Source organism: Drosophila tropicalis, unplaced genomic scaffold (assembly GCF_018151085.1).
Source record: "Drosophila tropicalis isolate 14030-0801.00 unplaced genomic scaffold, ASM1815108v1 contig_158, whole genome shotgun sequence".
Lineage (NCBI taxonomy): Eukaryota > Metazoa > Arthropoda > Insecta > Diptera > Drosophilidae > Drosophila > Drosophila tropicalis.
The window spans coordinates 5,500,304-5,526,014 of record NW_027172602.1 but is presented as its reverse complement, the minus strand read 5'-3'; the positions used below and the strand labels follow the sequence as shown (position 1 = coordinate 5,526,014).

The 25,711-nt window shown below is 38.0% G+C and overlaps 4 protein-coding genes across 9 annotated transcripts in view; 2 read left to right on the top strand and 2 right to left on the bottom strand.

The window, feature by feature from the left end:
- Window positions 1-167: 167 nt before the first annotated feature.
- tth (toothrin) lies at window positions 168-3,254 on the top strand. The gene is made up of 2 exons (XM_068302860.1): window positions 168-935; window positions 1,014-3,254. Exons 1-2 carry the CDS (start codon window positions 622-624, stop codon window positions 2,089-2,091), a joined length of 1,392 nt encoding a protein of 463 aa, XP_068158961.1. The 5' UTR covers window positions 168-621; the 3' UTR covers window positions 2,092-3,254.
- On the bottom strand, window positions 3,237-4,248 carry BthD (BthD selenoprotein). The gene is made up of 2 exons (XM_068302861.1): window positions 4,105-4,248; window positions 3,237-4,045 (listed from the first exon to the last, which is right to left on the bottom strand). The coding sequence occupies exons 1-2, from the start codon at window positions 4,132-4,134 to the stop codon at window positions 3,506-3,508; spliced, it is 570 nt and encodes a 189-aa protein (XP_068158962.1). The 5' UTR covers window positions 4,135-4,248; the 3' UTR covers window positions 3,237-3,505.
- A 140-nt stretch (window positions 4,249-4,388) lies between these two features.
- The window catches only part of Nrg (Neuroglian), a 38,992-nt gene continuing 17,669 nt past the window's right edge, over window positions 4,389-25,711 (top strand). For 2 of the 4 annotated variants that reach the window (XM_068302852.1, XM_068302856.1), the window contains exons 1-3: window positions 4,389-4,499; window positions 21,509-21,662; window positions 22,472-22,601. In XM_068302852.1, the coding sequence (XP_068158953.1) occupies window positions 21,593-21,662; window positions 22,472-22,601 (200 nt within the window). In that variant the 5' untranslated portion in view covers window positions 4,389-4,499; window positions 21,509-21,592. Of the gene's footprint in view, window positions 4,500-4,550; window positions 4,567-21,508; window positions 21,663-22,471; window positions 22,602-25,711 lie in introns of those variants that run through there. The other 2 variants (XM_068302854.1, XM_068302855.1) reach the window with 2 other exon arrangements.
- PIP82 lies at window positions 16,282-19,990 on the bottom strand. 3 transcript variants are annotated; one of them, XM_068302858.1, is made up of 4 exons: window positions 19,796-19,990; window positions 17,114-19,726; window positions 16,523-16,984; window positions 16,282-16,446 (listed from the first exon to the last, which is right to left on the bottom strand). In XM_068302858.1, exons 1-4 carry the CDS (start codon window positions 19,842-19,844, stop codon window positions 16,388-16,390), a joined length of 3,183 nt encoding a protein of 1,060 aa, XP_068158959.1. In that variant the 5' UTR covers window positions 19,845-19,990; the 3' UTR covers window positions 16,282-16,387. The 3 variants fall into 3 exon arrangements, with proteins under 3 accessions (XP_068158959.1, XP_068158960.1, XP_068158958.1); XM_068302859.1 differs by having other exon boundaries at window positions 16,523-16,981; XM_068302857.1 differs by having other exon boundaries at window positions 16,523-19,726.

The following is a 25,711-nucleotide window of genomic DNA, read 5'->3' as shown; positions in this document are numbered from 1 at the left end:
AGCCAAGTCGATAGGTTTTGCTCCGATAATGTCGATCAACCGATAAGTTTTGCTCCGAAATGACGATTTTCGATAGGTTTTGCTACGAAATGTCGATTAATCGATACATTTTGCTCCGGAATGTCGATTAACCGATAGGCTTGCAACAGCAGAATCGAAACGTCCGTCATACGCGGAACGAACTGAGAAAAGGGGGAACAATGTGAAAAAGAAACAAATTGGAAGCAAATTAAAATTAAAAATATATATATCTGTAACAAAAATATAAACGTGAAGAAAACTGAATTAAGTTTTGGTGTATATGAAATGTAAACCTTGGCAAGGCGAGGGGTAAAAGATAAACTACAGCAGTGAAAGCAAAGTGTCAGAAAAAACAACCAGAACAGAGATAAGAAACAAAATACAAGAGAGAGAGAAAGAGAGCGCGAGCGCCCAACGAGCAGGAGAGGGTGAGGGCGAGATTGGTAAAGAGGCAGAGGCGGCACGGCAGAGGAAGAGAGAGAAGAGTTTCGAGTTGTCGTCAGCAGCATCTGGGCATGGATTAGTCCTAGTTGCTAGTACCATTTCGTCCAGTTGTCCATCGCCAATAAGGCAAGGCGTGAGACGGAAGCCGACATCATCATGTCCTCGGCATCGGCGTCCGTTAACGTACAAATCGTGTCCATGGCCAATCTGGCCAAGATTGAGAGTTTCTTCAAGGATGTTAGCTATCGCGAGACAATCGAATACAGCGCCAATTTCAATACGCGCCTGTGCATTGAGCGGCGATTGCGACTCCCGTTCCTGGATCCACAAACGGGCGTAGCCCAGAATCATTCACAATTATTTATGGATAAGCGACAGCGGATGCCGGGATTTCGCCAGGGTCAGATCTATACGTATCCGGCGGCTCGATGGCGTAAAAGCCGGCGTCAATACTTGACCAAGATGTACAGGTAAATATTGAATAAAAAATCCAAATTATAATGCAAATGACTAACTCACTCTCTCTGTTACGGGTTTGGACTACATAGCAGGTTTCCCGAACGCCCATTCCAGGCTCTGCGCAAAGAGCATGAAGCTTTAGTTGCCAGCGGCCATGTCAATATAGGCGGCTCTAGTTCAGGTTCCACATCCACATCCCTCAGTTTAAATATGCTATCTGGTGGCGGCGGTGGTGGTTGTGGGCCAGGGCCCACTCCTACAATCCTAGAGAGCACTCACCATGACTTCAATGGGGCCTTTAGTCTGGAGGAGTCCAGCTCTTTGGGCGCTGCTGGCGGCGATACTTCCGATAGCAAGGATAGCCAACAGCAGCAGCAGCAACAACAACAGCAGCAACAGTCCCTGCCCTTATCAAAGGAAGAGCAATTGCCCAAGGAATGGTTTTACGATGACATTGACATGAACGATGTAGACTCATTGGAGGATCCCAAATCGCCGGCTGACGATGAATATGATTACGATCCGCGTTATGGCAATAAGAAGCGGCGCAAGCGTCGTCCAGGCAAACGTGCCTCATCCCATGCAGGCAGCGGTATTGGCGATGGCAGCGGCGGCGGCGGCAACAGCAATTCAGCCAGCAGCAGTTCCCGACGCCGTAGTGCCATGTCCCGTGCCCGCATCTCAACCACTGATGCTGCCCTTGATGCCAGCCTAGATGCGATCGAGGCAGGCGAATTGACCAGTAGTGGTCTTGGCGGTGGTGGTGGTGGAAGCAGCGGATCTGGAGCAGGAGTTGGCTTGGGCGTCAGTGGAGGTGGCGCTGGAGGAGGAGGCCCTGGCGGAGCTGGTGGTCTCGGTACACCAACCTCAAGTGGTGGAGGCGGCACCGGTTCGGGCAACGGTGCCGCAGGCAGGCGTTCACGGGGAGCTGGTACACGTGGCCGCAGACGGGCCAAGGGTGGCAGCGGGGCTGGTGGAGGCAGCGGCGGTAGTGGAGGTGGTGGTGGCAGCTCAAATGCCGGCCATAATTCATGTGATCCGCCCAGTCCTGGTATGGTGATCGAGCCGCCATCCTTTGAAAGTGCCGCAGCAGCTGTCGGCGTGGGCGTAGCCGGCGTCGTCGAGGATGGCAATGCCCATTTAAGGAACTATCGAAAGTATCTGTAACGCCAGGCGTTGGATTGAAACAGATGCAGTTGATAATTAATCTTCCTCCTGCTACCAATCCCCCCCCCCATTAGAAACCTTGGTCTTTCTTAATGGCGGAATTATGTTTCTCCTCCGGATGCACCTCCTCCTCCTCCTCCTTCAAGCTCCCCTTTTCTAAATAATTGGTTCAATTCGTTTTCTAATTTTTACATGTTTTTTGTTTTTTCTCTTTTTAATTTAATTTTTTTTTTTTTGCCTTGCTAATATCTCCCAATTTATATACATATTTAGTTTAATGTTAGCCTTAAGTCCATAGTTTATTTTTTTTCCTTTTGTGAGATCAGCTGATTATAGTTTTTTGTTTTCACGCCCCTTTTAACCTGAATCAACCTTTATATCTCACTGAACTTGAACGAACAGAACCAACCATTATAAATGGCAACAAGTCAAAGAACAAACAAATTATTGTTGTAAATGGAAACCATCACACGAAAAACAACTCGCTTGGCTAAGTTTGGTTACAAATAGCCAAGGGGAAATGAAATTAAATTGGTTTTTAATAAGACTTTTTAAGCCAAACCTAACAGACAGTTGACTTGATGTGCAATAAGTTTTTGATCTGTCCATTGAAACATTAGAAAAGGTTTCCATATTCCTTGTATACATTTAAAATACATTAATATACACACGATTTATTTAAGGTTCAGTTCAGATAATTGGAAAAGAAAACTTAACTAATTTCACTCTATCTATATAAATACATCTGTTTTTTTTTTTTTTTTTGAAAAGATTACTTTCCCATAGCCAATTTGATTGTTGATATATCATTAGTATATATATAATATATATATACTATTCTATTATTATGAAACACCAATTTTACTTAAGGCTGAATTCTGAACAAAACAAATATCAGGATCTGGCTCTCTATATATAAACTTGCAATCTCTTGAAAATTTTCGACTCTTTCTTTATTTTTCACATTTCTTTTTTTTTTGTGCATTTGGTTTTATGCAACTTTTAGTTGAAATTCTTGAGAAAAAAAAGAAACAAACAAAAATAAAATGAAAATGCAAATTGTAATAAATTTTTAGGCAAGTGGTAGGGTCTTTTAGCGTATAGTCAGACTTCTTAAAAACAAAACAACAAAAAAATACATCATGTAAGAATGAAAACCAAAATTTTTCTTTAGGATTTATATATGTACTATTTCTTAAGAAGCAAAATGAAAATAACAAAAACCAAAAAAAAAAAAAAAAAAAAAATTGAACAACAAAGTGTAAATTTTTTGAAAAATCAAAGACAGAAATTCTAATAAATTGTGAGGAAAAACAAAAAGAAAAAAAAATATTATATTACTATATACTTAATTTTACGTATGACTGCAAGTCTTACTCCAGCTGATGCAAGATTTGGATTCCTGCAACTGAAATTACTTATATTTAGGTGAAGACTTCTTTGAGCGCTTTGCCGACGAAGAGCGTGTTGAGCGTGGTTCCAGGTTGTCGGTGGCATCAGCTTTGCGTTTTTTCGGAGTCTTTGGCGTAGCCGTGGCTTTTGCTTCCTTCTTTTTCTTTGACTCTTCTTTCTGATCCTGATTCTGGTCCTTGTTCAGGGCCTGCACAATCTGTTCATATAGAACATCCATATCGGGCCATTTTTGAGCTCGCGGAGTACGCTTTAGACCTGACCAAAGCGCCTGCTGCTCGGTAGCCTCTGCGGTGGGGCGCAAGGCCAAATGTAACTCAAATGCTCCGCGTCGTGGTGGACGATCAAGGGCATTGAGCTGCAATTGAAGTTGCTTCAATCCGCGTTCTTGCAATGTAGCATGTAGCTCCGTGGCACGTCTGCCAAAGACATGACAGGATCGGCAATGTTCAATATAGAGAACTGGCTTTCCTGGATCGAGTCCCTCATTTGTAGATGCCGGTGGAATTGAATTTGCGTTTGATGGTTTGGACCCGCTACGAGGCTGCAATAATAACTTGTCTATTTAATCTGTTTTATATTTTAATGAAATTATCATCTTACAGCCGGCTTCTTTGCACGTTTCGGTGGCATTTTCTTTTGAATGTGATTCCTTTAAATACCCTCCCCCTCCCGGAAATGGCGCTAAATTAACGATGCGCTAAAAAATCGATAGCTTTGCTCCGACAATGTCGATTACGATAGCATTGTTCGATAACGTCGATGGCGATAACTTTGCTCCGACAATATCGATAACGACAGTTCTTGTACTATCGACAGGAAAAATCGATATTTCGAATTTTATCGCTCTGGAAAATAAGCCAGATCTGGCCGAAAATCAGACCAAACGGCAACACTGAGTCGAGGCCGTTTTTTTTTTCAATGTTGTTTTTGATTTCGAGTTGAGCGGGTGTGTGTTCGCGCGTTTGCCTTTTGTTTTTCTGGTTCGTAAAAACAAAGTAGGTGCCGGTGCCGTTGCCGTGTGCAATTTTAGCTTTTTTTTGTAGTTGATCTTATTTACTTACGGTATACATATATATACATTTATGTGTTTATATGTATCAAATGATTTTTTTCCTGTGGCGTTTGTGTGTGTGTGTGGCGAGTGTGTGCCTGTGTGTGTTCGAAAATTGGCGCGAGACAAACGTACATAAATTCAACAATTTGGCTAACAAATAAAATGAGAAAAAAGCTAGTTGTTGTTGGTGATGATGATGATGTTACTGGTGCCGCGCCCAAAAAAAAATATACACAACAAATTAATTCTATTTAGTTTAAACAAAATGAAATAAAAGTGAATAAGAAAAAACAGCAAAAAGAGGTGGAAGGACGCTGAAAAGACGAAGAAGAAGAAGAGCAGCAGCACCCACAATTAAATTGAGGGAAAAAAGAGAAACGTATAAGAGAAAAAAAAAAGCAGTCAACACTCAATAAGCCAAGCTAAAACCAAATGTTGTCCTTTTCATTTTCTTGTTGTTGTATTTTCAATAAATTGTTTTATCCTTTTCACTTAATATTTTTTGTGTATTAGCCTTTTCCTTTTTTTCGTAATCAAGTTTTAAGCTGTCTCTCTCTCACTCTCTCTCTCTCTCTCTTTCTTTCTATCTATTCAACTCTCTGTTTCTTCTTGTCTCCCTCTTACTCTCACCTGGCTATGGCTAATGAGTTTGACTCTACTCTTTGAGCGTCTTTTGTTGTTGTTTGAATTTGTGTGTGTGTGTTCAATAAATTGCTAAAGTGGCTGCATTTTTCCCTCCTAATAACAAAAGGTAAGTTTAATCAGTAACTTAATAAAATTTCAAAAATATATTCATATTGATAGACAAGTTTTAGACATATGTATTTAAATTATTTTATTTTTTTTTTTCTACTGAAATGCATTCGGTTTTTGTGAGAGTGTACGTGTGTGAGTTATGGTAGGTGTGAGAGAAAGAGAGAGCAAGAAATTAAAACAGGTTTTACTAGAAGAAAAAGAAACAGCGGCAGCGCCAGCAGAGAAGCAATTGAGCGCGAATTAAAGTAAGGTGGGGCTATGCCGTCATCTTTTGCTTCTAAATATCGTACAGACATACATAAATACATACCCTGTAAAATCCAAGTGGGGAAAAGGGTTCATTTCAGATCGAAAAAAAAGAAACAAGTAAGAAGTTCCCATGAAACGTTTTAAGCTTCATTTTAACCTACTCCCGTTGTTTCTTTGTGGGGCTATGACGTCATTTTAAAGCCAACCGGCTAATGAAACACTTTTGAAGCTCTTGTTTGTGGTTTAATCCTTCAGTGACCCCCCTCTCCCGTTCATAGAGTATGTGATAGTCGGTCATGTGTTGTGAAATCCATGCATTTTTTTCGACTTTTCGAAATAAAATTGTGGAAAACCTAAATTTAAAAATATTCAAAATAGATTTCTCTCATTGTCCGCTTTTTTGTTGTTGCTGTTGTTGTTGTTTATTTCGTGTGTGTGTGCGTTTATTAAAACCAAAAGAGACGTCATCATTGTGGAAGTTGTAACTTTGTTGCCGCCCGTTACGCCCCAGCGATGACGACGTCGACGTTGACGTTGACAGCGACGCCTCCGCCCCAAAGCGACCTAAAAACAAATTAGCTTGCCCTTGTTGTTGTTGGTGTTGGTGTTGCCGCTCAACACACAGAATCGGTTAGACGACTTTTTGCTACCCTGTCTATCTCTATCTCGCTCCCTTTGTCTTATTAGAAAATTAGAGGACAAAAATCATTTACATATTTTATCTTATCCAAAACATTTGCCAAAAACCCATCGAAACATTCAAAAACCCTTTTTTTGTTTTATTTGTTGGTAAAGCTTGATGATAAATGTCTCATAATAATAATGATAATAAAATGTGGAAATGTGATGACCATTGTTGATGATGATATCATGAATAATGGAATTTCATATTCATATTTGTAGTAAAACAAAAAATATTTGGTTGATTCACAATACCATGACAGACTTTTCAATTAAAGAACACATAAAACAAAAAAAAACCTTCAAAATGAATTGGAACTCCATGTGTTTAAATTTAAAACATACATAGATTGTGAATTAATTGAAAAACTTGCAATTTTCAAATTAAGATTTATAGTTATTACTCAAAAAGTAATCATTATTTACAGACTCTGTAAAAAATCTTAAACATTTTGTAATTTATTTTAGTCTATCAATATCAAAGCCATTGCTTAGCATCTTAAACTTCATATGTGTCTATCTTAAGTCTTCTAGAATACAATTAAACTCACACTCACACACAAGAATGTCAGGCATAATTAAAAACAGTTAATTATTTTTTTTTTTGAACCCAAATAACATGACCAACAAGTAAGCGAAGCAACATAAAACATGACACTCTCAACATAGAGAAAAAGTCTGTAAATACTTATGTACATACATATGTATGTACATATATTTGACTTTTTGTGGTCATGCTTCGTTCATTTCGATATATGTACATGTATTTCCCTCTCACTCTATCAAACTAATGATCTTGAAATTGTAAAATGATAGTAAAACGTAATATTTTTTTTATCAACAAAAGAGCCTTGGAATATTAGATTCCTTTCTTCATTTTGATTGTTTTATTCATTAGTTCATTAATAGTGTAATTCCATAAGTTTAAACTAACTAAAAAGAAATACAAGTCTGTTTTCATTTTTGATTTCTGGGAATTGAAATTGATATCTTCCTTTGGTTGCTTTCAAATTATTTTCAATTTTGAGTTAATGTTTCTACCACATTTTGCAGATAAAACCTTTTCAAAAAGGAGAATAGAGCTAATTTACTTTCTTCTTGATCTTCTTGGTTGGAACTCCTTTTTTTCGGACCCTTTTTTTAAATAAAAACATGATATGAAATATATGAACTATGATATGTGACCTCAGATAAAAAACGTTATGAAGGAAAACTGTCAAGAATATTTTCATGGTTTATAAAGTTATAAGCATTAAGTCAAACCTATCATTTAGGCCGGCTCGAGGTCAATCTTCAAAAGAAGATTAAAAATTTAAACACAACTGAAACTGAAATATCAATTGAAGATCAAAATATAAACGTTATGATTTTTGGCCATGATATCATCATCGTCATCATCAACGTCTCTGGCCTTCCTCTTCTTAATTCCTTAGCTCCCTCTTTTTATATGTACATATCTTTTTTTTATTTAAGATTTATGACGATATTTTTTGTTTTGCTGCTGTTGCTGTTCTTGTTCATGCAATTGACTTATAATTAAAATGAAAACGCCCAAAAAAAAAAAAAACCATAAAAAAAAATAGCAACAAACATTTTTTTGTATTCAAATTGAGTAAATATATAAACTATATGTATGTACATACATACATACATATGAGAGCAGACATACACATAGATATTGATATTGTTAGAATGAGAAGCATTTGGATGTTATTTTATATATATATACCCTGTTTTTGCATGGTGTGAGATGTGGGGTATATTAGCGTCACTTACTCTTTGATGTTTGTAGAGCACAAGAAAATATTCAACCATTTCATACTGGATGACTAAAATATCTAATTTTCTTTACCGATGGATACGCTTACTGAGGTAACTGTAACCCTATGGGTAACAGATTTATGAACCTTACAAATAAATCCATGAGTTTAAGGGTATTTCTGAAATCGTTGCTATTTGCGGTGTCCATATGAATCGATTTTTTTCGTTTTTTGTGGGCACATTCTTCTCGACGTCGTTGTCTTTGGCAAACAGCTGGCATTTGATTTAATGATTGCCTCATTTCTTTAGTCTCCTCTGCTCACTCGTATTTGCTTTTTCCATCGTTCATATCTGTATCTTACGTAAACTGGAAAAGGAATGGAATCCTTGAAATATTTCCGTTTCGTTTTGTTGCTGATGATGTCATTTCAGAAAGAGAGAGAGCCCTTTTTTTACTTTTACTTTAATACTCTTTAAAAGAAATGTTTTCATTTAAATACAGTCAAAACAGTTGGCACATTGATTTGCCAAAAAAAATTCATTTATCCCATCAAGAATGAAAGACATACATACAAGAAAAATCAATAGGTCAAATAAAAGGAAAGGAATCCACACAACGTTTACTGCTCCTCCCCCACCTACTTCTTCCCCTTTCTTTTAAATAAATATATGTATGTACATATGTATTACTAAATAACAGAGCGACCTGAACATAAAATGACATCATCATTAAGCAGACAAGCAATGAAATAATTTCGTGCAATCGTTGGCTTACTTCCTTTGCTTATGCTAGCCCCCTCTCCGCCACTCCAGGGTCTCTCACCCCATTGGGGTCTCTCACATTAAAACAAAAAAATGTATATTTTAAGTTTTAGGTTGCAATCGGCGAAATTTCAGCGAAAAATATAAACAAATTTACGAATACGACTTCCACACGCACACACACTGATACACACATTTATGTAAACTTCCTTTTCTGAATGAAAAACAGCGTATTTCATACAAAAATATTCCACAGTTCAGCAAAATGTTAAAGAATCTGTTATATATAGCTTAATAAAAGTTGTTACTATGTGTGTGTGTGTGTGTTTTTTTTTTTTTTTTCTCCTAATCAAACATTTTAATGTGCCGGCTTGAGTTCAGTTTTCATTGAAGTTTACGCTAAATGGGAGAATAGTTTTTTTCTGTTAATCAATTGAGTTATGATATAAAAAACAAAAATACATACATAGTTTAAGATTGGCATAAGTTACAAATTAATTACCTGTACATATGTATTTCCGGTTCAATAAAATAAAAATGGCATAGAGTGGATCAAAATGTTTAATATTAAAGTTAGCGCCTTGTATGTATGAAGCAGACAGAAGAAAGATTTTTGGACCCCATAAAGCCGCCTTAGTGATCAAGTCGATATATAACAACTATATCTTATCTTTAGCAGAGCATGCACAAGTCGTTGCATTAGGCTTTATTGTTCTTATTCAAAAACAGTTGTTTCTCTTCTTTTGCCTAGTGGACCGAACCGCTTTAGTTGGGATGCGTTGAGGTCTGCGGTAAACGATTCTAGTTGTTGTCTATTAAATATTAGTTTGTTTGGTATTTTTGCATACTTTATTATCACTTTATGTGGTTAGCCTTAGCTCACCGCAACACACTACTTTTAAGGCCACGCCCGCCGCCTCGTCACCCTGTTTTGATATGCCATACTGTAGCAGCTAGTCGTTTGTTGAGTGCATTGCACTTTTAAGTGTTTTTTTTTTCATTTTTTTTTTGGTGGCACAGACAAGAAGCGCGCACCACTTTGTACCTAAGAGTCAACCCAGTGGGGAGAACCCCATGTGGCACACTAATGCAGACACAAAACGCAGGGAACACACCAAGTTGACTATTGCAATTTGCATTCCATCTTCTTCTTCTACTTCCTCTCCTCCCTGTTCTACTGTCTCTTGCCTCTTGTCGTGGCTGGCCTCTTCTTCTTCTTCTGTTTATTTGTTTTATGCCCAATGGGGCCACTTGGCCACCTCACACACACGCACACACACACACAAACATTCATTTTGGCTAAGAGTGTAAGCAAAAATAAGAAAAAAACAAATGCATTTTTTTAGTTTAGTTAGAGCAACGATTTTGACATACTCTGTCATTAAATTTTTAATATCAGTCAAGAGAGAGGATATTATTCCAATCATAATTATTCTTTTTCTTGGTCCACCCTATTCTACTGCGCCGCTGAAGATTTCAGCGGTTGTGTTTGTGTAGGTGTGTACGTGTGCGTATGTGTGTGTTAATACATTTTGGGTGTGTTCCACAAATAAATAAGCTTAAAATTAGCTTTGAGTCACTCTCAAATATCACACCTTTGGCTTAATCTCACGATCTTTTCATCATAGGTTAAATAAGAAGGCACAATGGCGCCATCTAGCGATCATCAGAAGATATAAGCTAACTATTATAGTCTTTGCTATAGAAGTTCCTCAAAACTATGTGAATACATTGGGCAAACAACACAAAATTTGGTTAATTTTCACATCATTCATTTAACAATTTTCCATTATAAATATTGCGACTAAAAAAGGGAGTCAACCAAAGAATGAATAAGAGCTAAAGACTCTAATTGAAATGTATATGCACTAGAGAACAGCATGAATGCATTCAAAACTTTCAGACTATAAACATATTTGAATACAAAAATATTTACTTTTCCGAATGAATCATTAAATGTACGAAATTGAATGAATATGTGAAACCGAATAAATGAAAGAACGAATGAATCGAAAATTGAACATTCATAGTGTTTTAAGTACTCAAGCGTCATTGAATGTCTGAGCTCATTAAATTATTCAGGGTATTCACCGTTTTTCACTTATTGAGTCATTCAATGTGCTAGTATTCATTGAAAACTTATTTGTTTCAGTCTTTTAGCCACAATCATTTGATTCAACTTGGGAGTGAATGCTGTTTTGAATGCTTTCCTAGTTAGTTTTCCAAAAGGAAATTAGTGCATATGTCGTGACTTAGATCGATTTGATCAGATGTATCACATTGATTGCAAATAAGAAGATTGGAATACGTGATGGGTGACTTGCCCCCCTTATGCCTTGCCGCATTTTTCTTGCATTGAACAGCGGTTTTAGTGGAGCGCTGACAAACTTGGCCGTTAGTTGAAAACCTCAAACTTCCGTTTTGCGCGGTTTTCTTTTCCTTTTTTCTTTTTCTTATTTCTTTGCCGCGTCTTTCATATAGTAGTTTGTTGCCTTGGCTTTTTGCTTCACTGTTGGTTTGTTGGCGTCATTTCATAAATTGCATTATGCTGCTGGCGCAGAAAGGAGAGAGAGGGAGAGTGACGAGCGAGACAAGAAGTCAGAGCATTGAACTTGTTTTTTTCAATGCGGTACGGAAACCTACAACTGGTTGCCAACCGAATCAAACCCCAAACCCCATACCACACACACACACACACACACACTCACAGTAAACACACTAGGCACATCCTAGACCAACCTATAGACACATGACGGGGGTGGCATTTAGGCCGGAAAAACGTTCATTCACAGGCTCTTTGGGGAAATGAGCAATGTGTGTGTGTGTGTGTGTGTGTGCGTGCACTCAGATAAAGTGCCTTGGAGATAGACTAATGGTATTAAAACAGAATTTACTGAATTCATTTAAACAAACTTTATAATATTTAATTTCTGAAATAATTAACGTAACATTAATAACTAAAATTTAGATGTTTGAGCAACATTTTGGTGTTTGGTAGTCGTCAGCTTGAATTGCATTTGAGTTCATGATGTAAACCTTTGACCTCTTTTCTTGATATGTATTCGTCTCGATGCTAAAATTGTTGTTCCTTCATATTAATTCCTTTCGAATGTGATTCGATCCGATTCCATGTTTTCTCGATATTGATTACTTAAACTGATAATTTTTTTCCAACGATCGCCCCCTTACTGATTCTTCTCTTTGTCGTTCGGTTAACTAATTTTCTTGTTGCTGGTTACTGTTTTTAGTGATTTTTGTTGCCTTTTTATTTTTTTTTTTTTTTGTCTTAGTGATTTTTTGTCTTTTTAGTGATTCTTTTTGTCTTAGGGACTCTGGATAGCTTTAATGTGACTCTTTTTGTTGTCACTTTCTTTCCTTATTGCCTCCAGCAGTGTGCTGCTCTTTTTGATCTTGTTAAAGGCTCGATTCATTCCGGCTACAACAATGTAGTTCTCCTTTTCTCCTTTTATCATCCATCGCTCTCCAGTTTCACCTGCTACTTTACAGATAACGCTAGATTCAAAAGTTTCGGTCGTACTCGATTTTAAACGAGATCGAACCGTATCAAGATATACGAAATAGGGATTAGTCGCGTTTGAACTTGCTATTTGAGCAATCGACATCTTTTTTTTTTGTATACAATAAATTATTGTGAAACTACTAGAGAGAGAATATATTTTGAAACGTATTCAAGTAGTATATTCAAAATATAGAATGCCAGTAAAGGGGAGCAGCCCCAAGTATATGGTTAGACAGAGATGACAGGAAAAGTAAATGAACGTTTGATCTGTTATAAAATTCTAGTTTAGACAAAGCCCTTTATATCGACCAAAATGAAGATATTTAAACTATTAAATTATTTATATGGATTATGAGGCAAGATTCTTTCGGTTACTCATGCCATTATTCAGTCATTCATTTATTGCTATGTTGCTGTCTGACTGACCACACACACACACACAACGTAGTAAATTGAAAACCGAAACGTTTTTGGGGCGGACTGGGATCATAGCTTTGGGATATACATACAGTTGCGAACTTAATAATAGCACCACTTGCTGAGGTAATGTGTTCAAAGGATTCCTAGACTTATTTTAAGGTTCAAGGAACATGTGAATATGTTTTTGAACGTAGAATATTTCCTACTAATAGATGCCAAAAAAATTCTATCAAAATCCAACGTTTTCAAAGATTTTTACAAAAATCCTTGATATACTCAAAAAATACCCGAAACTAAAAATAGCACCACTTTTCAAATATTTACTCAAAATTAAAAAATAACAGAAAAAAACCAAATTCATGAACAAGTTATGATTAGATATTAAAAATAGTATTAAATAATAAACTTAATACTTTGTTGCATTGCCATTATTGGCAATAACCGCTGCACAACGTCTTGGCATTGAGTCAACCAGGTCTTGACAGCGTTTGACCGGAATTTTCCTCCAGGACTCCTGGATTACTTTCCAAAGCGCCTCATTGTTGGTTGGTTTTGCAACAGCAACTGCCTTTTTGATGTCAGACCACAGATTTTCAATGGGGTTTAGGTCTGGTGACTGTGCCGGCCACTCCATTACATTAACAGAATTCGTTGAGAACCACTGCTTGGCTTTCTTACTGGTGTGCTTAGGGTCGTTGTCCTGTTGAAAGACCCATATTAGCGGCATATTGTCCTCAGCGTATGGTAGCATCACCGTCTCCAAGATATTCACATAAACATGCTGATCCATAATCGTTCTCACCCAGTATATTGGACCGACACCATAATAGGAGAAACAGCCCCATACCATGACACTGGATCCGCCATGTTTTACAGTCTTTAGGGTGTATTTGGAGTTGAATTCCGAGTTTGGTGGACGCCGGACGTATGCTCTAGAGCCTTTTCCACCATACATGACAACCTTACTTTCGTCAGTCCACAGTACGTTTCTCCACTTTTGGGAAGGCCAATTTTCATGCTCTTTCGCAAACTTTAGACGTTTAGCAATGTGTCTGGCGTTTAAAAGTGGAACCTTTCTGGGGCTGCAAGCTTTTAGATTGTTCTTCCGAAGGTATTTTCGAACTGTTTGGACACTGGTTGACACATTGATGTCCTTTTTCAAATCAGTTGCAGCCTTAAAAGGATCCTTATTACTCTCTCGGATTAAACGACGGACTTCATGCTGAGTCAGTTTTGGCTTTCGTCCGCGAGTTTCGGGCTTGGGTTTGAACTTTATGGCATTACGGATCATTTTGTTGGAACATCCGACCAAATTTCCAACTTCGCGATAAGATTTTCCCTCCAAAATCAGGGTTTGGATAAGTTTTCGCTTTTCAACAGAACAGTGTTTACCGCGACCCATTATTCTTAAATATTTTGGATTTTTTTTTTTCTAAAAGTGCTTTTAAAATTGACTTTGATCCAGGGTCGATTGAACAAGTGTTTTTTACAATGCTACCCTGGTAAATAATACGGTATTTCGCGAAATACTGCAAGTGGTGCTATTTTTAGTTTCGGGTATTTTTTGAGTATATCAAGTTTTTTTGTAAAAATCTTTGAAAACGTTGGATTTTGACAGAATTTTTTTTTCTGCTTCCATTAGTACAAAGTATTTTACGTTCAAAAACGTATTCACATGTTCCTAGAACCTTAAAATAAGCCTAGGGAATCCTTTGAATACATTACCTCAGCAAGTGGTGCTATTTTTAAGTTCGCAGCTGTACATACATACATATACTTGATGTTTGAGAGACAGGGGAAAGACTGGGAAAAGGAATAAAGCATGTCTGTTTGTCCCTACTGTATTGTTTGGTCGCGTGTCAAGTAACTTTGCAGCTGGTTTCGTATTTATTTTTCATGTGGAGGGTTGAAAATGGGCAAAACTGACAAAAGTTGCTGCTGCTTCTGCTGCTGCTGATTCATCACATATCGCATCCTGTGTGTGTGTTTGCATTGTGTCCTGTCCTTTCGTTTTGTCCATTTTTGTGTAACCCTAGAGCCAAACGAACATTTTTGTTTTTTGGGAATTTTGCACTATTTACTGATGACGACGACCATAATAATGATGACGATGATGATGATCATGGTGGAATTGGTTTAATTGGTGCTGAAAATACGGGCATCGTATTTAATTTACAGAAATTTATTGACTTTTAATGCCCTTAAAATGGGGGCCAAAGTGAGTGAAGGAAGGAAATGAAATGAAATGAAGTATGAAGAAAACTAAATGAATATTTTCCAACAGATCGAAATTAGTCAATGCAGTGAATGAATTAATTAACTCTCATTACAACAAATGCCCACAAATGAAAGTAACGATGATGATAAGACTGTGTCTCTAATGAACCACAAATGACTAAGCCAGACAGCCAGCCAACCAGCCAACCAAATCAAGTGGTTGAGAAGGACGATGACGAATGACTGCAATGCGGTAACTGTGGCCAAAGGGCCAAGGACAAAACTCAAAATCAAAGTCAATGCTAAAGTCAAAAGAGAAATCGTAATACGAAACGAAATATGGAAAAGAAGAAGAAACATAATGAGTCATATTGAAGGGTAGCCGTTTGGGAAAGGAAGGTCCATTTTGGGGTAATCAATAAAAAGTATTTCAATAAGTAGCAATAAGGAACAATAAGTCGGTAGGGATAAAAAAAACTAGCAAACAAAACTAAAGCAAAAGCAAAATAAATTGTAATGCTAAATTCAATTTCACCGATCTCAACCAAAAACCAGTCCTACATTTTAAGTTCTCCTCCTTCTCCCCACCCCAACCCCTATTGCATAATATATGTGTGGCATATGGCGACACCCTTAGGAAAAAAAGTAAAATAATAAAATGCATTTTTCGATTAATTAATTAGCATAAATTATCAATTAAAATGCGACCAGTCAACGATACGATATATGGAGAGAGAGGCGGAGATAGGGAGTGGGAGATAGTGAGGGGGAGAGGAGAGGCGAGGCAACCCGCAGTCATGTTAGTGTAACCAACCACCGCATAAAAGGCAAATGTATCAGCTGGCGCGTAGCCTAATGCCACAGCTCCTGATGTCTGTATCTCTGTGTGTGTGTTGAACACTCCGTAACGAACGTGACAACCACCCCTACTGGCACCCACCCTTGTTCACCCTTAACGATCGATCATGGTATTTGGCGATAGTTCTCCGCCATAATAGAGTTGCCATGCTTAAAAAGAAAACCATAAATAAGAATCTTAAGCAAGGCAACACCGATCTAATCATTATACAACTATAGTTTCCTTTTAGAGATGGTAACACCGTCAATATATGTATGCAGATCTGCCATGCGGTAGGATAGAGTTGCCATCGTTAAGAGGAATTCTGAAACATCAGCGTTGCCATCCTCGATTTTGAGTCTAGACTCTAGAAAAATCCATCCAAACTCTCTCGTAACATTTATCGTCAACTTAATTAAAATTTAGTTTATATAGGACAAAAAAATAACTAAATGAGTGCCATTGTTATCGAAGAACTAGGGCCAATATATTCATCGCTCCCATTAAAAAGTATTAATGTTATGTGTGTATGTATCTATATATTGCATTGATTATTGATCTATAACTTGTACTTTATGCTTAAAAACAAAGTTTAAATAATAAAACGACAAAATCGATTGACTGATCAAATCTCCACCACATAGCGACTGCTGCCTGATGGGCTAATGGAATAATAGCTATTCTCTGCAAGTAGAAATATTATACGATTAGAGTATATAAAGAAATGGAATGCAATTAGATTTGGATTTGTAGTACGCACCTTCGTCGCTATCGAAGCTATAAAAATTATCATCGTCCCGGGTCATGGAACGTCGGCTACGTCGGTTCACTTGTCTTAGATGGGCTTGAGAATGACCAAGCGGAGCAGATGGAGCAGCCACAAGACCACCAGCACCTGCTGATAGTGATGATGATGATGTCAGTGGCGGTGGCGGTAATTTCGATACCGTTGGTGTTGAACTACGTCGACTGCTGGGATAGGCCAAAGGTGAACCATATTCAGAGCGACTGCAATTGGAATTCTGACGATCCAAATTCAATTGTATCTCTGTGGATGTGGTGGTTATTGTCATTTTCTCCTTTGCCTCCGGGCGATTCTCATTGACTGGCTGGCTGGTGACAATTTCTGGTATGGGTGTACGATTTGTGGGTGTCCTAGTCACATCTATCTCCATAGTCTTGGCCTTGGCTTCGATCTCGACTCGGGTCTTCTCCTCAGCTGCTGCAGCATCATTATCATTAACATCATTATTGTTGTTGTAGTTAGTTTCGTACTCCTCGCTGTGAAGTCGACGGGGACAAAGCCGTGGCCGTCCACCCTCAAAGCGGGAGATTAATTTATTAACCTTACCCACATCCCCAGGACGGACTTGTTCATTGTAGGTAAGCCTTAGAGAGCTGGTCTTGACGAGCGGTTTGCTAGGTCGTGACATGGAGGCGCTGCGTTGGGGCGGCACGATGGCCTGGCCAACAATCGGCAATGGCAATGGTGGCCTACTAGTTGGCAATGGCGGAGGGACTGCATCATAGATTGGTATGGGCGGCACGACAGGGACTTGATTCGGTCTACGTTGTGGCAGCGGTGGTGGTGGTGGCGACGTGGAAGGCGGTCGCTCTCCTTCTGGTGATGACTTGTCCCTTGCCGCCGTTTGCTTTTTGTCGTCGTTTTCGCTGACTTTGTCCTCCTCCTCTTCCTCCTCCTCTTCGTCGTCCTCTTGTTGGGCTTCCATAAGACTCTCACGACTATTGCCAATCTGAGGTGATGAAGAATGAACACGTATTCTGGTCACTCGGGAGCTGCTGTCATCTTCTTCCTCTTCATCATCGTCCTCCTCTTCCTCGTCTTCTTCTTCAACATCAGCACTAATTCTCAGGACCGGAGCATTACGCAACACCTCATCGAAATCGGCAAATGCACCGGCGGCACCGCCAACAGATGATGCCTCAAATATATCAATACTCTTTGGCTTATACAAGGCCGGCGCCGGCCACACTTGCTCCTGGAAACTGGCTATTATCTTCTCATTGGGCAACCAGTTCGTAGCCACTGGTGGCGGTGGTATGGGCGGTGGTGCTGTAGCCACTGCTATAATCAATGTCGATTCAAAGGCATCCGTGTGCTCTTGATGGATTAGGACTCGCGGATAATCCTCATCGGGTATCTCCTCGAGCGATTCACTGCTCCAGGCGGTGGATGAACGTTTCGCTTGTAATTCAGCCAACTTTGCCATCTCTCGCCTAGGGTTGGTGGACGTATTTGCTGGTATTGGTTTATTCCCCCCGGCAGCTGCATCCTCGTCCACTTGTCCAAATGCCTCCTCAGCGCAGACATCTTGTCCGCTGTCATCGTCATCGCTGTCGCTGTGATGATAGGTGGCCGCCAATTCCTCGTCGTCAATCTCGATGGGCTCATGGCCCACGGTATTGGGTTTGGAGCCCTTGCGTGATGGTGGCGAGGCAACGCCCACATTTGACGATTGGCGCTGAAAAAACTTTAACTGATGCATCTTTTCATTGAGTTTATTAAAAGTACGCTCCAAGTAGGCAGCTCCAGCTGAAGCTCCTCCTGCTGCATCTGCATTGGCATCGGATGGATCAGATTCTGTGCTAAATTTAAAGCTCTTGCGCCAACGTTGTTGCAACTGATCAGTGGAACGACTTAGGCGATTCCTTAGAGTGACCGAGGAGTTGGGTCTAGAATTCGTTTGATCTTCATCGCCCGATTCCTGAGATGTTGTTGTGTTCCTTGCTGTTGCTTTTAGAGGACGTTTAATCGATTTACGCAATCTTTTGATATTATGACGCAAACCCAAACCCTTCGAAGAAGCGCCATCTGCTGGTGGCATTGGCGGTGGTGGTGAATCTTCCACACTAGTTTTACTCTTCATTGGAAAACGTAAAGTCGATAATTTCGAGGGTTCCGCTCCATTCTCTGGTGTACTCTCGCGTTTATCCTTGCCACGGCTAAGGGTTGGTAGGCTCGTCAGACTGGCTGGTAGTCTTTGAAGCAATTGCTTATAGGCACCACCACCACTGGGGGCACGTGGTGGTTCTGGTGGTGTCGATGCGCTGGCCTCTTCATTAACAGGCATTTGCAATGGCGGTTGACGCACCTTGGCGAAACGTGTGGCTGCTATGCCACTGCCGATCGGTTTCCTTCTAGCAGCTGGTGGCGTGGCCTCCTCCTCCATGCCACTCTCATCGCCACTATGTTCAGCCACACTGCGACGTTGCTTAATTGTGGGCGGTGGCGTTGCCACTTCTGCTTCATTGCCCTCATCAAGGGTATTCTGCCGGGATGTGTGCGGCGTTGCCAATGTCTTGATACGTATATCATAATTATCAGCTATCTCACGATCTCGTCTAGCCTGAGCCTTGGCCTCTGACCTCAGCTCTGCCTCGTATTGTTGCACATAGCGATCGACTTCGATTTGATCACGTCGAACTGTCGTTTGTTTGGCAAACAAATGTTTGAGCCTCAGCTCACTTAGACTCTTGTAGCCACGTTGCAAACGTTGTGTCAATGATGATCGTTCAATTGTGCCCGATTCGGTTTGATTACTTGGCATTTTAATGGGACTTATGGGACGATGGACATCCCGATTGTTATTATGCTGATCGGGTGCATAGTAATCATCATCCAAGCTGCCGGCACTACAATATGTGCTCGTTGGACCCATTCTCTCTTGTTGTTCATGCATTAGTGAGCTGATTGTTGAAATGCGTTGTGGTGTTCGATTGATAAACTGCTGCGATTGCTGCTGCTGTGGCAGTTGCAAGGATGACGACGATAATGATGTATGATGATGTGTGGTGTCACCCACTGCCCCACCACCAAGACCAGCCATGCCAGTTCCCGCCTTGTTGTTGTTGACATTATCACGAGAACTACGAAAGATTTTGCGACCACGTAATTTGGGTAATGATTTTGGTAATTTTATTTGAGGCAATGCCGGTAATTTGGCTAAAGAAAACGAAGAAGAGAAAGAAATTAAAAGTACTGAAAGTTATTCGCTTTTCCTCCTTCTCTTACCTCTCAAACTGTCCACATCGAAACGTTGACATAAATTATGAAAATCCATGATCCTTGTTTTTATAACTTTAATTTAGTTTGTATTCATTGTTATTGTTCTACTCTTGGTCTAGTCGTTGTTGGTTTTATTGTAATCCAAAATGCGAACAATTTTACAACGTCCGTTGCAGTTCAGCATTTTTAACAATTTGAATCAACATGCAGGCGGTCACCTTACCTGAGACCTCAGATCTCAGAGCTCGGGTTCTAGCAGCGACTTGGCATAACAACCAAGTGTCTAACTAGCTAATTGAATTAACGCTCAACGGCTGGATGGCTTTAACCCTTCTATTTTGTGCTTTCTACCTCTTTTGTTGTTGTTGTTCTTGTTGTCTGTATTTTCCCCTTCATTCCAATGCTAACTGCACATGGCACATTTTCCAACCAGGTCTATGACGACGTCTACGCCTACGCCAACGATCCAAACATCCATTCGTCCCCAACTATTTTTAGTTGTTTTTTTTTCTTCTATTTTTCTACAATTGATTCATTGACACTTTTTTCAGTTGTTTTTGATGTTGTTGTCTTAGTCTCTGCGCTGTCTCTCAAATGAATTCTCTTGGCCATTTCCTCTGTTTCTTGTTGTCTTGTTTTTGTCATTTTCCCTCCCCTTCTCAAGGCAAATTGTAATAGTAATAATTGCAATAATCGATTTTCAGCTCGGGTTGATGGTCGTCATAGTTGTTGTTGTTGTTGTTGTTATTGTTGAAGTCGTATTACAAGCCCCTTTTGATTAGAATCTAGGAATTTGGGTTGATTGTATATATAGCCACACTGTGACTATAGTCAATTGGTGGCACATAAATCAAATCAATTGATTACCTTATATAAAGTAACATACATTGATCAAACACAATTTGAACACAATTGTATATAGATAGATATGTATATATTGGCTTGATCCGTACTCAATGTATGCATATCACTTGATCCAACTTTATTATATATTAAAACGAAACAGTTGATTTCCAGAGCAAATATCTTAGAATAGGAAACTTGAAATTATTGCTTACTTCTAAATATATGAAAGAAAACTGTTTATGTGTACATTCGATTTCTGCATTTAAATATTGCACAAAACAACTATTTATAGGAAATAATAACAACAACAACAACAACATGTGTCCATTTTCTATTGTTTCTAGCACTTTTTCGAGAGCAAACAAAAAAAAAAAAACAAACAAATAAACCTAACAAAATTACCATTAATAGTATATATACGAGAGGAGTGGGGAAAATATTCATTCTATCCATCTGTTAGCAGAGGAATTTCTGCATTTTGTTTTTAAAAACATCTGCTTAACATTTACTATATACTTATAAAAAAAAGTATTAAGTAATTAAAGTAATTAATTTTTCAACTCTTTCTCTCTCTCTTCATTCTCTTTCAGACTACTAGAGTGTCGACCATCAGACTAGACGTGCTAAATTTTTATGACACCTCCGACCTGTCTGTGTGGGCCAAGTTCCTAGCGTCGTCATCATCATCATAATATTCTCAATTTTACAGTGCACAAGACACACACAAAGTGAAGAAAATGCAAGCTCGACTTGGATGCAATTTTCATTACTAAGAAAATTGTGTAAACCAAAGAAAAAAAAAAACAACATTACAGACACACCCACACACACACACACATAGAAATTAACAACAATATATTTCTCTTCTCATAGTTAAATAGAAAGTATAAAAGTGACAAAAAAGTTGAAAAAAGAAGAGAATATTAATTATAATAATAATTTAAAACAAAAAACAAAATGCGGCGGCAGTCAACAATGCTGGCCGCGATATTAATTGCTGCCATTTTTGGCAGTGCAACGGCAATGAGTAAGTTAATTACATTTACTAATTAGTTAATTATATTCAACAAATTTGTATTCAAAGATTGAGAAGAAGAAAAACCCTGTAAACAAGATAAAAAAGTAATCTAAGTTGAATAGGGATTCCGGGAAGAGGGAAAATAACACAATCTTTATTTGTTGACTTCAAAATATGAACTGATTTTACTAACAAAAGTATGGATAGGGAATCTTAGGCTCTGGGAGAAAACAATTGTTCTTAAAATATCTTATTCTAATGAGACTCAAACCCGGGGGTTGAAGTTTTATTATTTTACTTGGAGACTTGACATACTGCCGTTGTGATCTTTTGAAATATTTCAGAATTACAAGTGTTTTTCCACAATGTGTGTGGCTGATTGTAATTCTAGTCCTATGTTAGATTAGTTCTTTGTGACAAAAGTGCAGTTGTATTTTATTTTCTTTAGTGAAGTCGCTTCAGACACAAACACAATGTTTATTCTTAAACACTAGCCTTCTTATTCTTTATAGACAATAGACACAAATGATTTGTATATAAATCAAGCAAGTTGTCAGTATTACTTTAATATGCTTAGATAGTAGATACTAAAATGCTAATTTTCTTTAAATTGAAATGTTCATAAACATATTCCCCAATGATGGAGACTAAAAATAACTAACCAAAAACAAGAAATAGAGAGAATTAGAATTAAATTTATGTGACCAATTAGTGGGAGTGTCAATCGCCTCCCCTTCCCTCTTCGTCCTAGATATTTACCCACACACACACACACACACACATACTATATATATTTCTTTCTTGTGGCCCTTCTTTAGATAATTCACCGCCTCGTATTATCAAACAGCCGCCCACCGATGAGCTGCTGTTTAAGGTGGCGCAACAGAATAAGGAAAGCGACAAACCATTCATTATTGAATGTGAAGCTGATGGACAGCCAGAACCGGAGTAAGTAGTAGTACTATGTATAAATAAGTATATATAATTTCAAATTGATCAATTTTTGAACAGAACAAAAGAAAAGCAAAGCGTAAACTAAATACTTTAGAGTTGGAAAATCTCAATATCGTTTTTTAGACCTATCGTTTGTGTGTGTGTGGCATCAGACTAAATATTTAATTTAGATATTTTTTCTGTTGTTTGGCCTTGTTGCCGCCTGTTTGGATCATGTTGAAATATTTTCACTGTCGTTGAAACATAAATTTCAAGTGATTAAAAAAGGCGGCAGCAGCAAATGGAAAGGGAAAACCCCATAAATAATAATATTATTATAAAAATCGGAATGTAAAACATTCTTATTGTTTTTTAGGTTTTTAATAAACACACACACACACACAATATTTTAGTTTAGTTATTTGATAAAGTGGTCAAAGTCGTGTCTCTTACACTTTTTCAAAATAATTTCGAATGAGTAATGAGTATAGAAGAAGACTACAAACTCAAACACAAAACAAAAAAAAAAAAAAAGCTCGTTTTCAATGGTCGATTTGGAACCTGTTTTTATAGATGAACACGTTTCATTTCCTCAATACTTCAATTTTATTCTCTTCAATTCTGATTAGAAGGTACCTAACAATCAACGAAGCAAACCAAAAACCATGCCATACCTATGCATACCGACTGACTGGCTGACTGACAGACAGACTGTAATTTTGTGCATTGACTCATAATCCAAAATGCGGAATTTGAATTTTATTCTTTTTTGTCGGTTTTTGTAAACGGGATGGATGACCTCATTGTGAATTGAAATACATACATATATACGCACAAAATCAACAACAACAAGTAAATGAGAGCAAAGACTATAAGACTAGAAAACTACGAGACTCTAAGACTCTAGATTGTATATGTTGGCCAAAAAACAAAAAAAAAAAAAAAAAAAAAACATTCCAAAACGTACGCATTGACGGCGGGCGGCAGCAGCCCCGACATCGTCTCTCTCTCTCTCTCTATCTATCTATCTATAGGTTTATTGAAGAAAATATGAAATAGTCGCCGACATCGTCAGTCAGTTCTTGTATTTTTATATATTTCTTTATTTAAAGCTTATAAATAGTTTTCCTTTTGGACTCAACCAGATGGTTGAGAATATTTTTACACCACACATCGTTGTTTTCATTTGATTTTCTTGTTCTCGAATCAAAAATGGGTTAATTGTGGAAAATGTGTACGCTTCGAAGTTTTCTTTAAATTTTGCATACCCTAAACTTGGCTCATACCATTCCATAAGCTTCCGGTTGGGTATATAAGTACATATGTACATATTGTATATAACTTTATAAACATTTCTATTGGCCGTAATTGAAGCTTGACTAGTTGTTGAAATCTATCTTAGTCTAATCTGTTACAAACTTTATTAGATCAGGCAACATTTTCAGCCAAAAAAGGTTATATCACATCATAAAGAGAACGATAAAGTTCGTTTTTCTGCAGAACTTTAGAATAAACTTCCCAAAATTCGTAATATTTATAGCACTGAGATGATATTTAATGATATATAGAAAGAGTTTTAGGGTATAACGAAATTCGGAGCCATAAAACTGTGGAAGTTCTTCATTTTTCTCTCTCTATCTCTCTTTCGGTTTGTTACCAAGTGGTTAGCATTTCGACAGGTAGGCATAGAACTAACACATACTGGCATAGACAAAATAACCAGTTTGACCGGATGATGATCATAATGATGATGATGATGATAATGATGGCTTTTTATTTTTCTTTTTGTGTGTTGGTCAAACATGCTTAGAGAACACAATAACAAAAAGTTATGAACTCTCTACAGAGCTCTGCATTACGTAATGCCTGATGATCTCGATACACTCTGATTCTATCTCTTTCTCTCTGTGTCTGAAACATTTTGAGTCACAATTTTCCACATAAATGAAGAAAAATTGCAATGGCATCTGCTGCTGCTGCTGCCGACGCTAGTCAATTTGTTTTAATTTGATTAAAATCATTTACAAATACAAATTAAATATACATACATATGCTTGTGTGTATGTATGTGTGTTGCCATTTCTCTTACAACATTCAAGCCATTATATAGCAAACGTGAAAGATATAATTTCCAGTGAATGTAAATGTATGCAAATGCAAATTGATCGTATAATTGAAAAGTTACTTTCAAAACAGACTCTGTAAATCGTTGGGAGTTACCTCTAAATTTTCCTTTTCCTACAGTTGGTTAACAAGCTTGGAAACATATTTCATATATCCTCTAAAAACTCAATCTAACTTTTATTCAATTTAAGGGATTTTCTAGCCAATGGGTGTGTCTGTCTGTTGTAAAATCTAATCGTGCGTTTGTTCCAAATTTCCCACTCTTTCTGTGTCGCTTGCATTTCTTCTATATATATATTATCCCAGCCTCCACATTTCTTCTTTTTCTTTTTCTCCTCTTCTCTATGTCATCTCTATACTTATGGTATACTATATAGTAGCTCTGTGATTCAGTTTGACATACTTTTATTGTTGTTGTTGGCTATAGAAGAATACAGATGAAAAATGAAGCAAGTAAGTCGACTCGTCGACTCGGGTATACCATACACCAGGTGAAACAAATTTTTTTAAATTTCGAAAACCAAATGTACATATGTATGTCTATTAAATTGTTTTTACATGTTTCGTAGTATGTGCTATCTCGCTCACTCTACGAACACACGAGCACTCTAGCGCCGCTACTAGCCAACGGCCAATTCTGGCCTTGTGGACCGCGTAGTAAAATACGTTCATACGCATATTTTGCATGTTTCTAGTCCGATTTCAATAAAATTTGGTAGTTTTGTAGAAATAAATAAGATTAATTAGTCTGCCGAATTTGAATGCGATAGTCAAAAAACTACAGGAGAAAATCGGTTTTTTCTTAATTATGAAGGCGGAAGTGGGCGTGGCAAAATATGAAAATATATATACTCTGCGCGAATACTAAGCCAGTATACATACTAAATTTGATGACTTTAGCTTTGTTTGTTTTTGATAAAATCAGTTTTGTTTGATTTGCGGGGGCGGAAGTGGGCGTGGCAAAATTTTTAAATAGCCAGTTTCTGCGCGTCTATTAAACT

Bases quoted from the DNA above. Each gene is read 5' to 3' on its own strand.
- tth (XM_068302860.1), top strand. From the start codon at position 622: ATGTCCTCGGCATCGGCGTCCGTTAACGTACAAATCGTGTCCATGGCC. The intron at 936-1,013 runs GTAAATATTGAA...TGGACTACATAG, and splicing joins TACTTGACCAAGATGTACAG to CAGGTTTCCCGAACGCCCAT.
- BthD (XM_068302861.1), bottom strand. From the start codon at position 4,134: ATGCCACCGAAACGTGCAAAGAAGCCGGCT. The intron at 4,046-4,104 runs GTAAGATGATAA...TTATTATTGCAG, and splicing joins AACGTGCAAAGAAGCCGGCT to CCTCGTAGCGGGTCCAAACC.
- PIP82 (XM_068302857.1), bottom strand. From the start codon at position 19,844: ATGGATTTTCATAATTTATGTCAACGTTTCGATGTGGACAGTTTGAGA. The intron at 19,727-19,795 runs GTAAGAGAAGGA...CGTTTTCTTTAG, and splicing joins CGATGTGGACAGTTTGAGAG to CCAAATTACCGGCATTGCCT. The intron at 16,447-16,522 runs GTGCGTACTACA...TTCTACTTGCAG, and splicing joins TAGCTTCGATAGCGACGAAG to AGAATAGCTATTATTCCATT.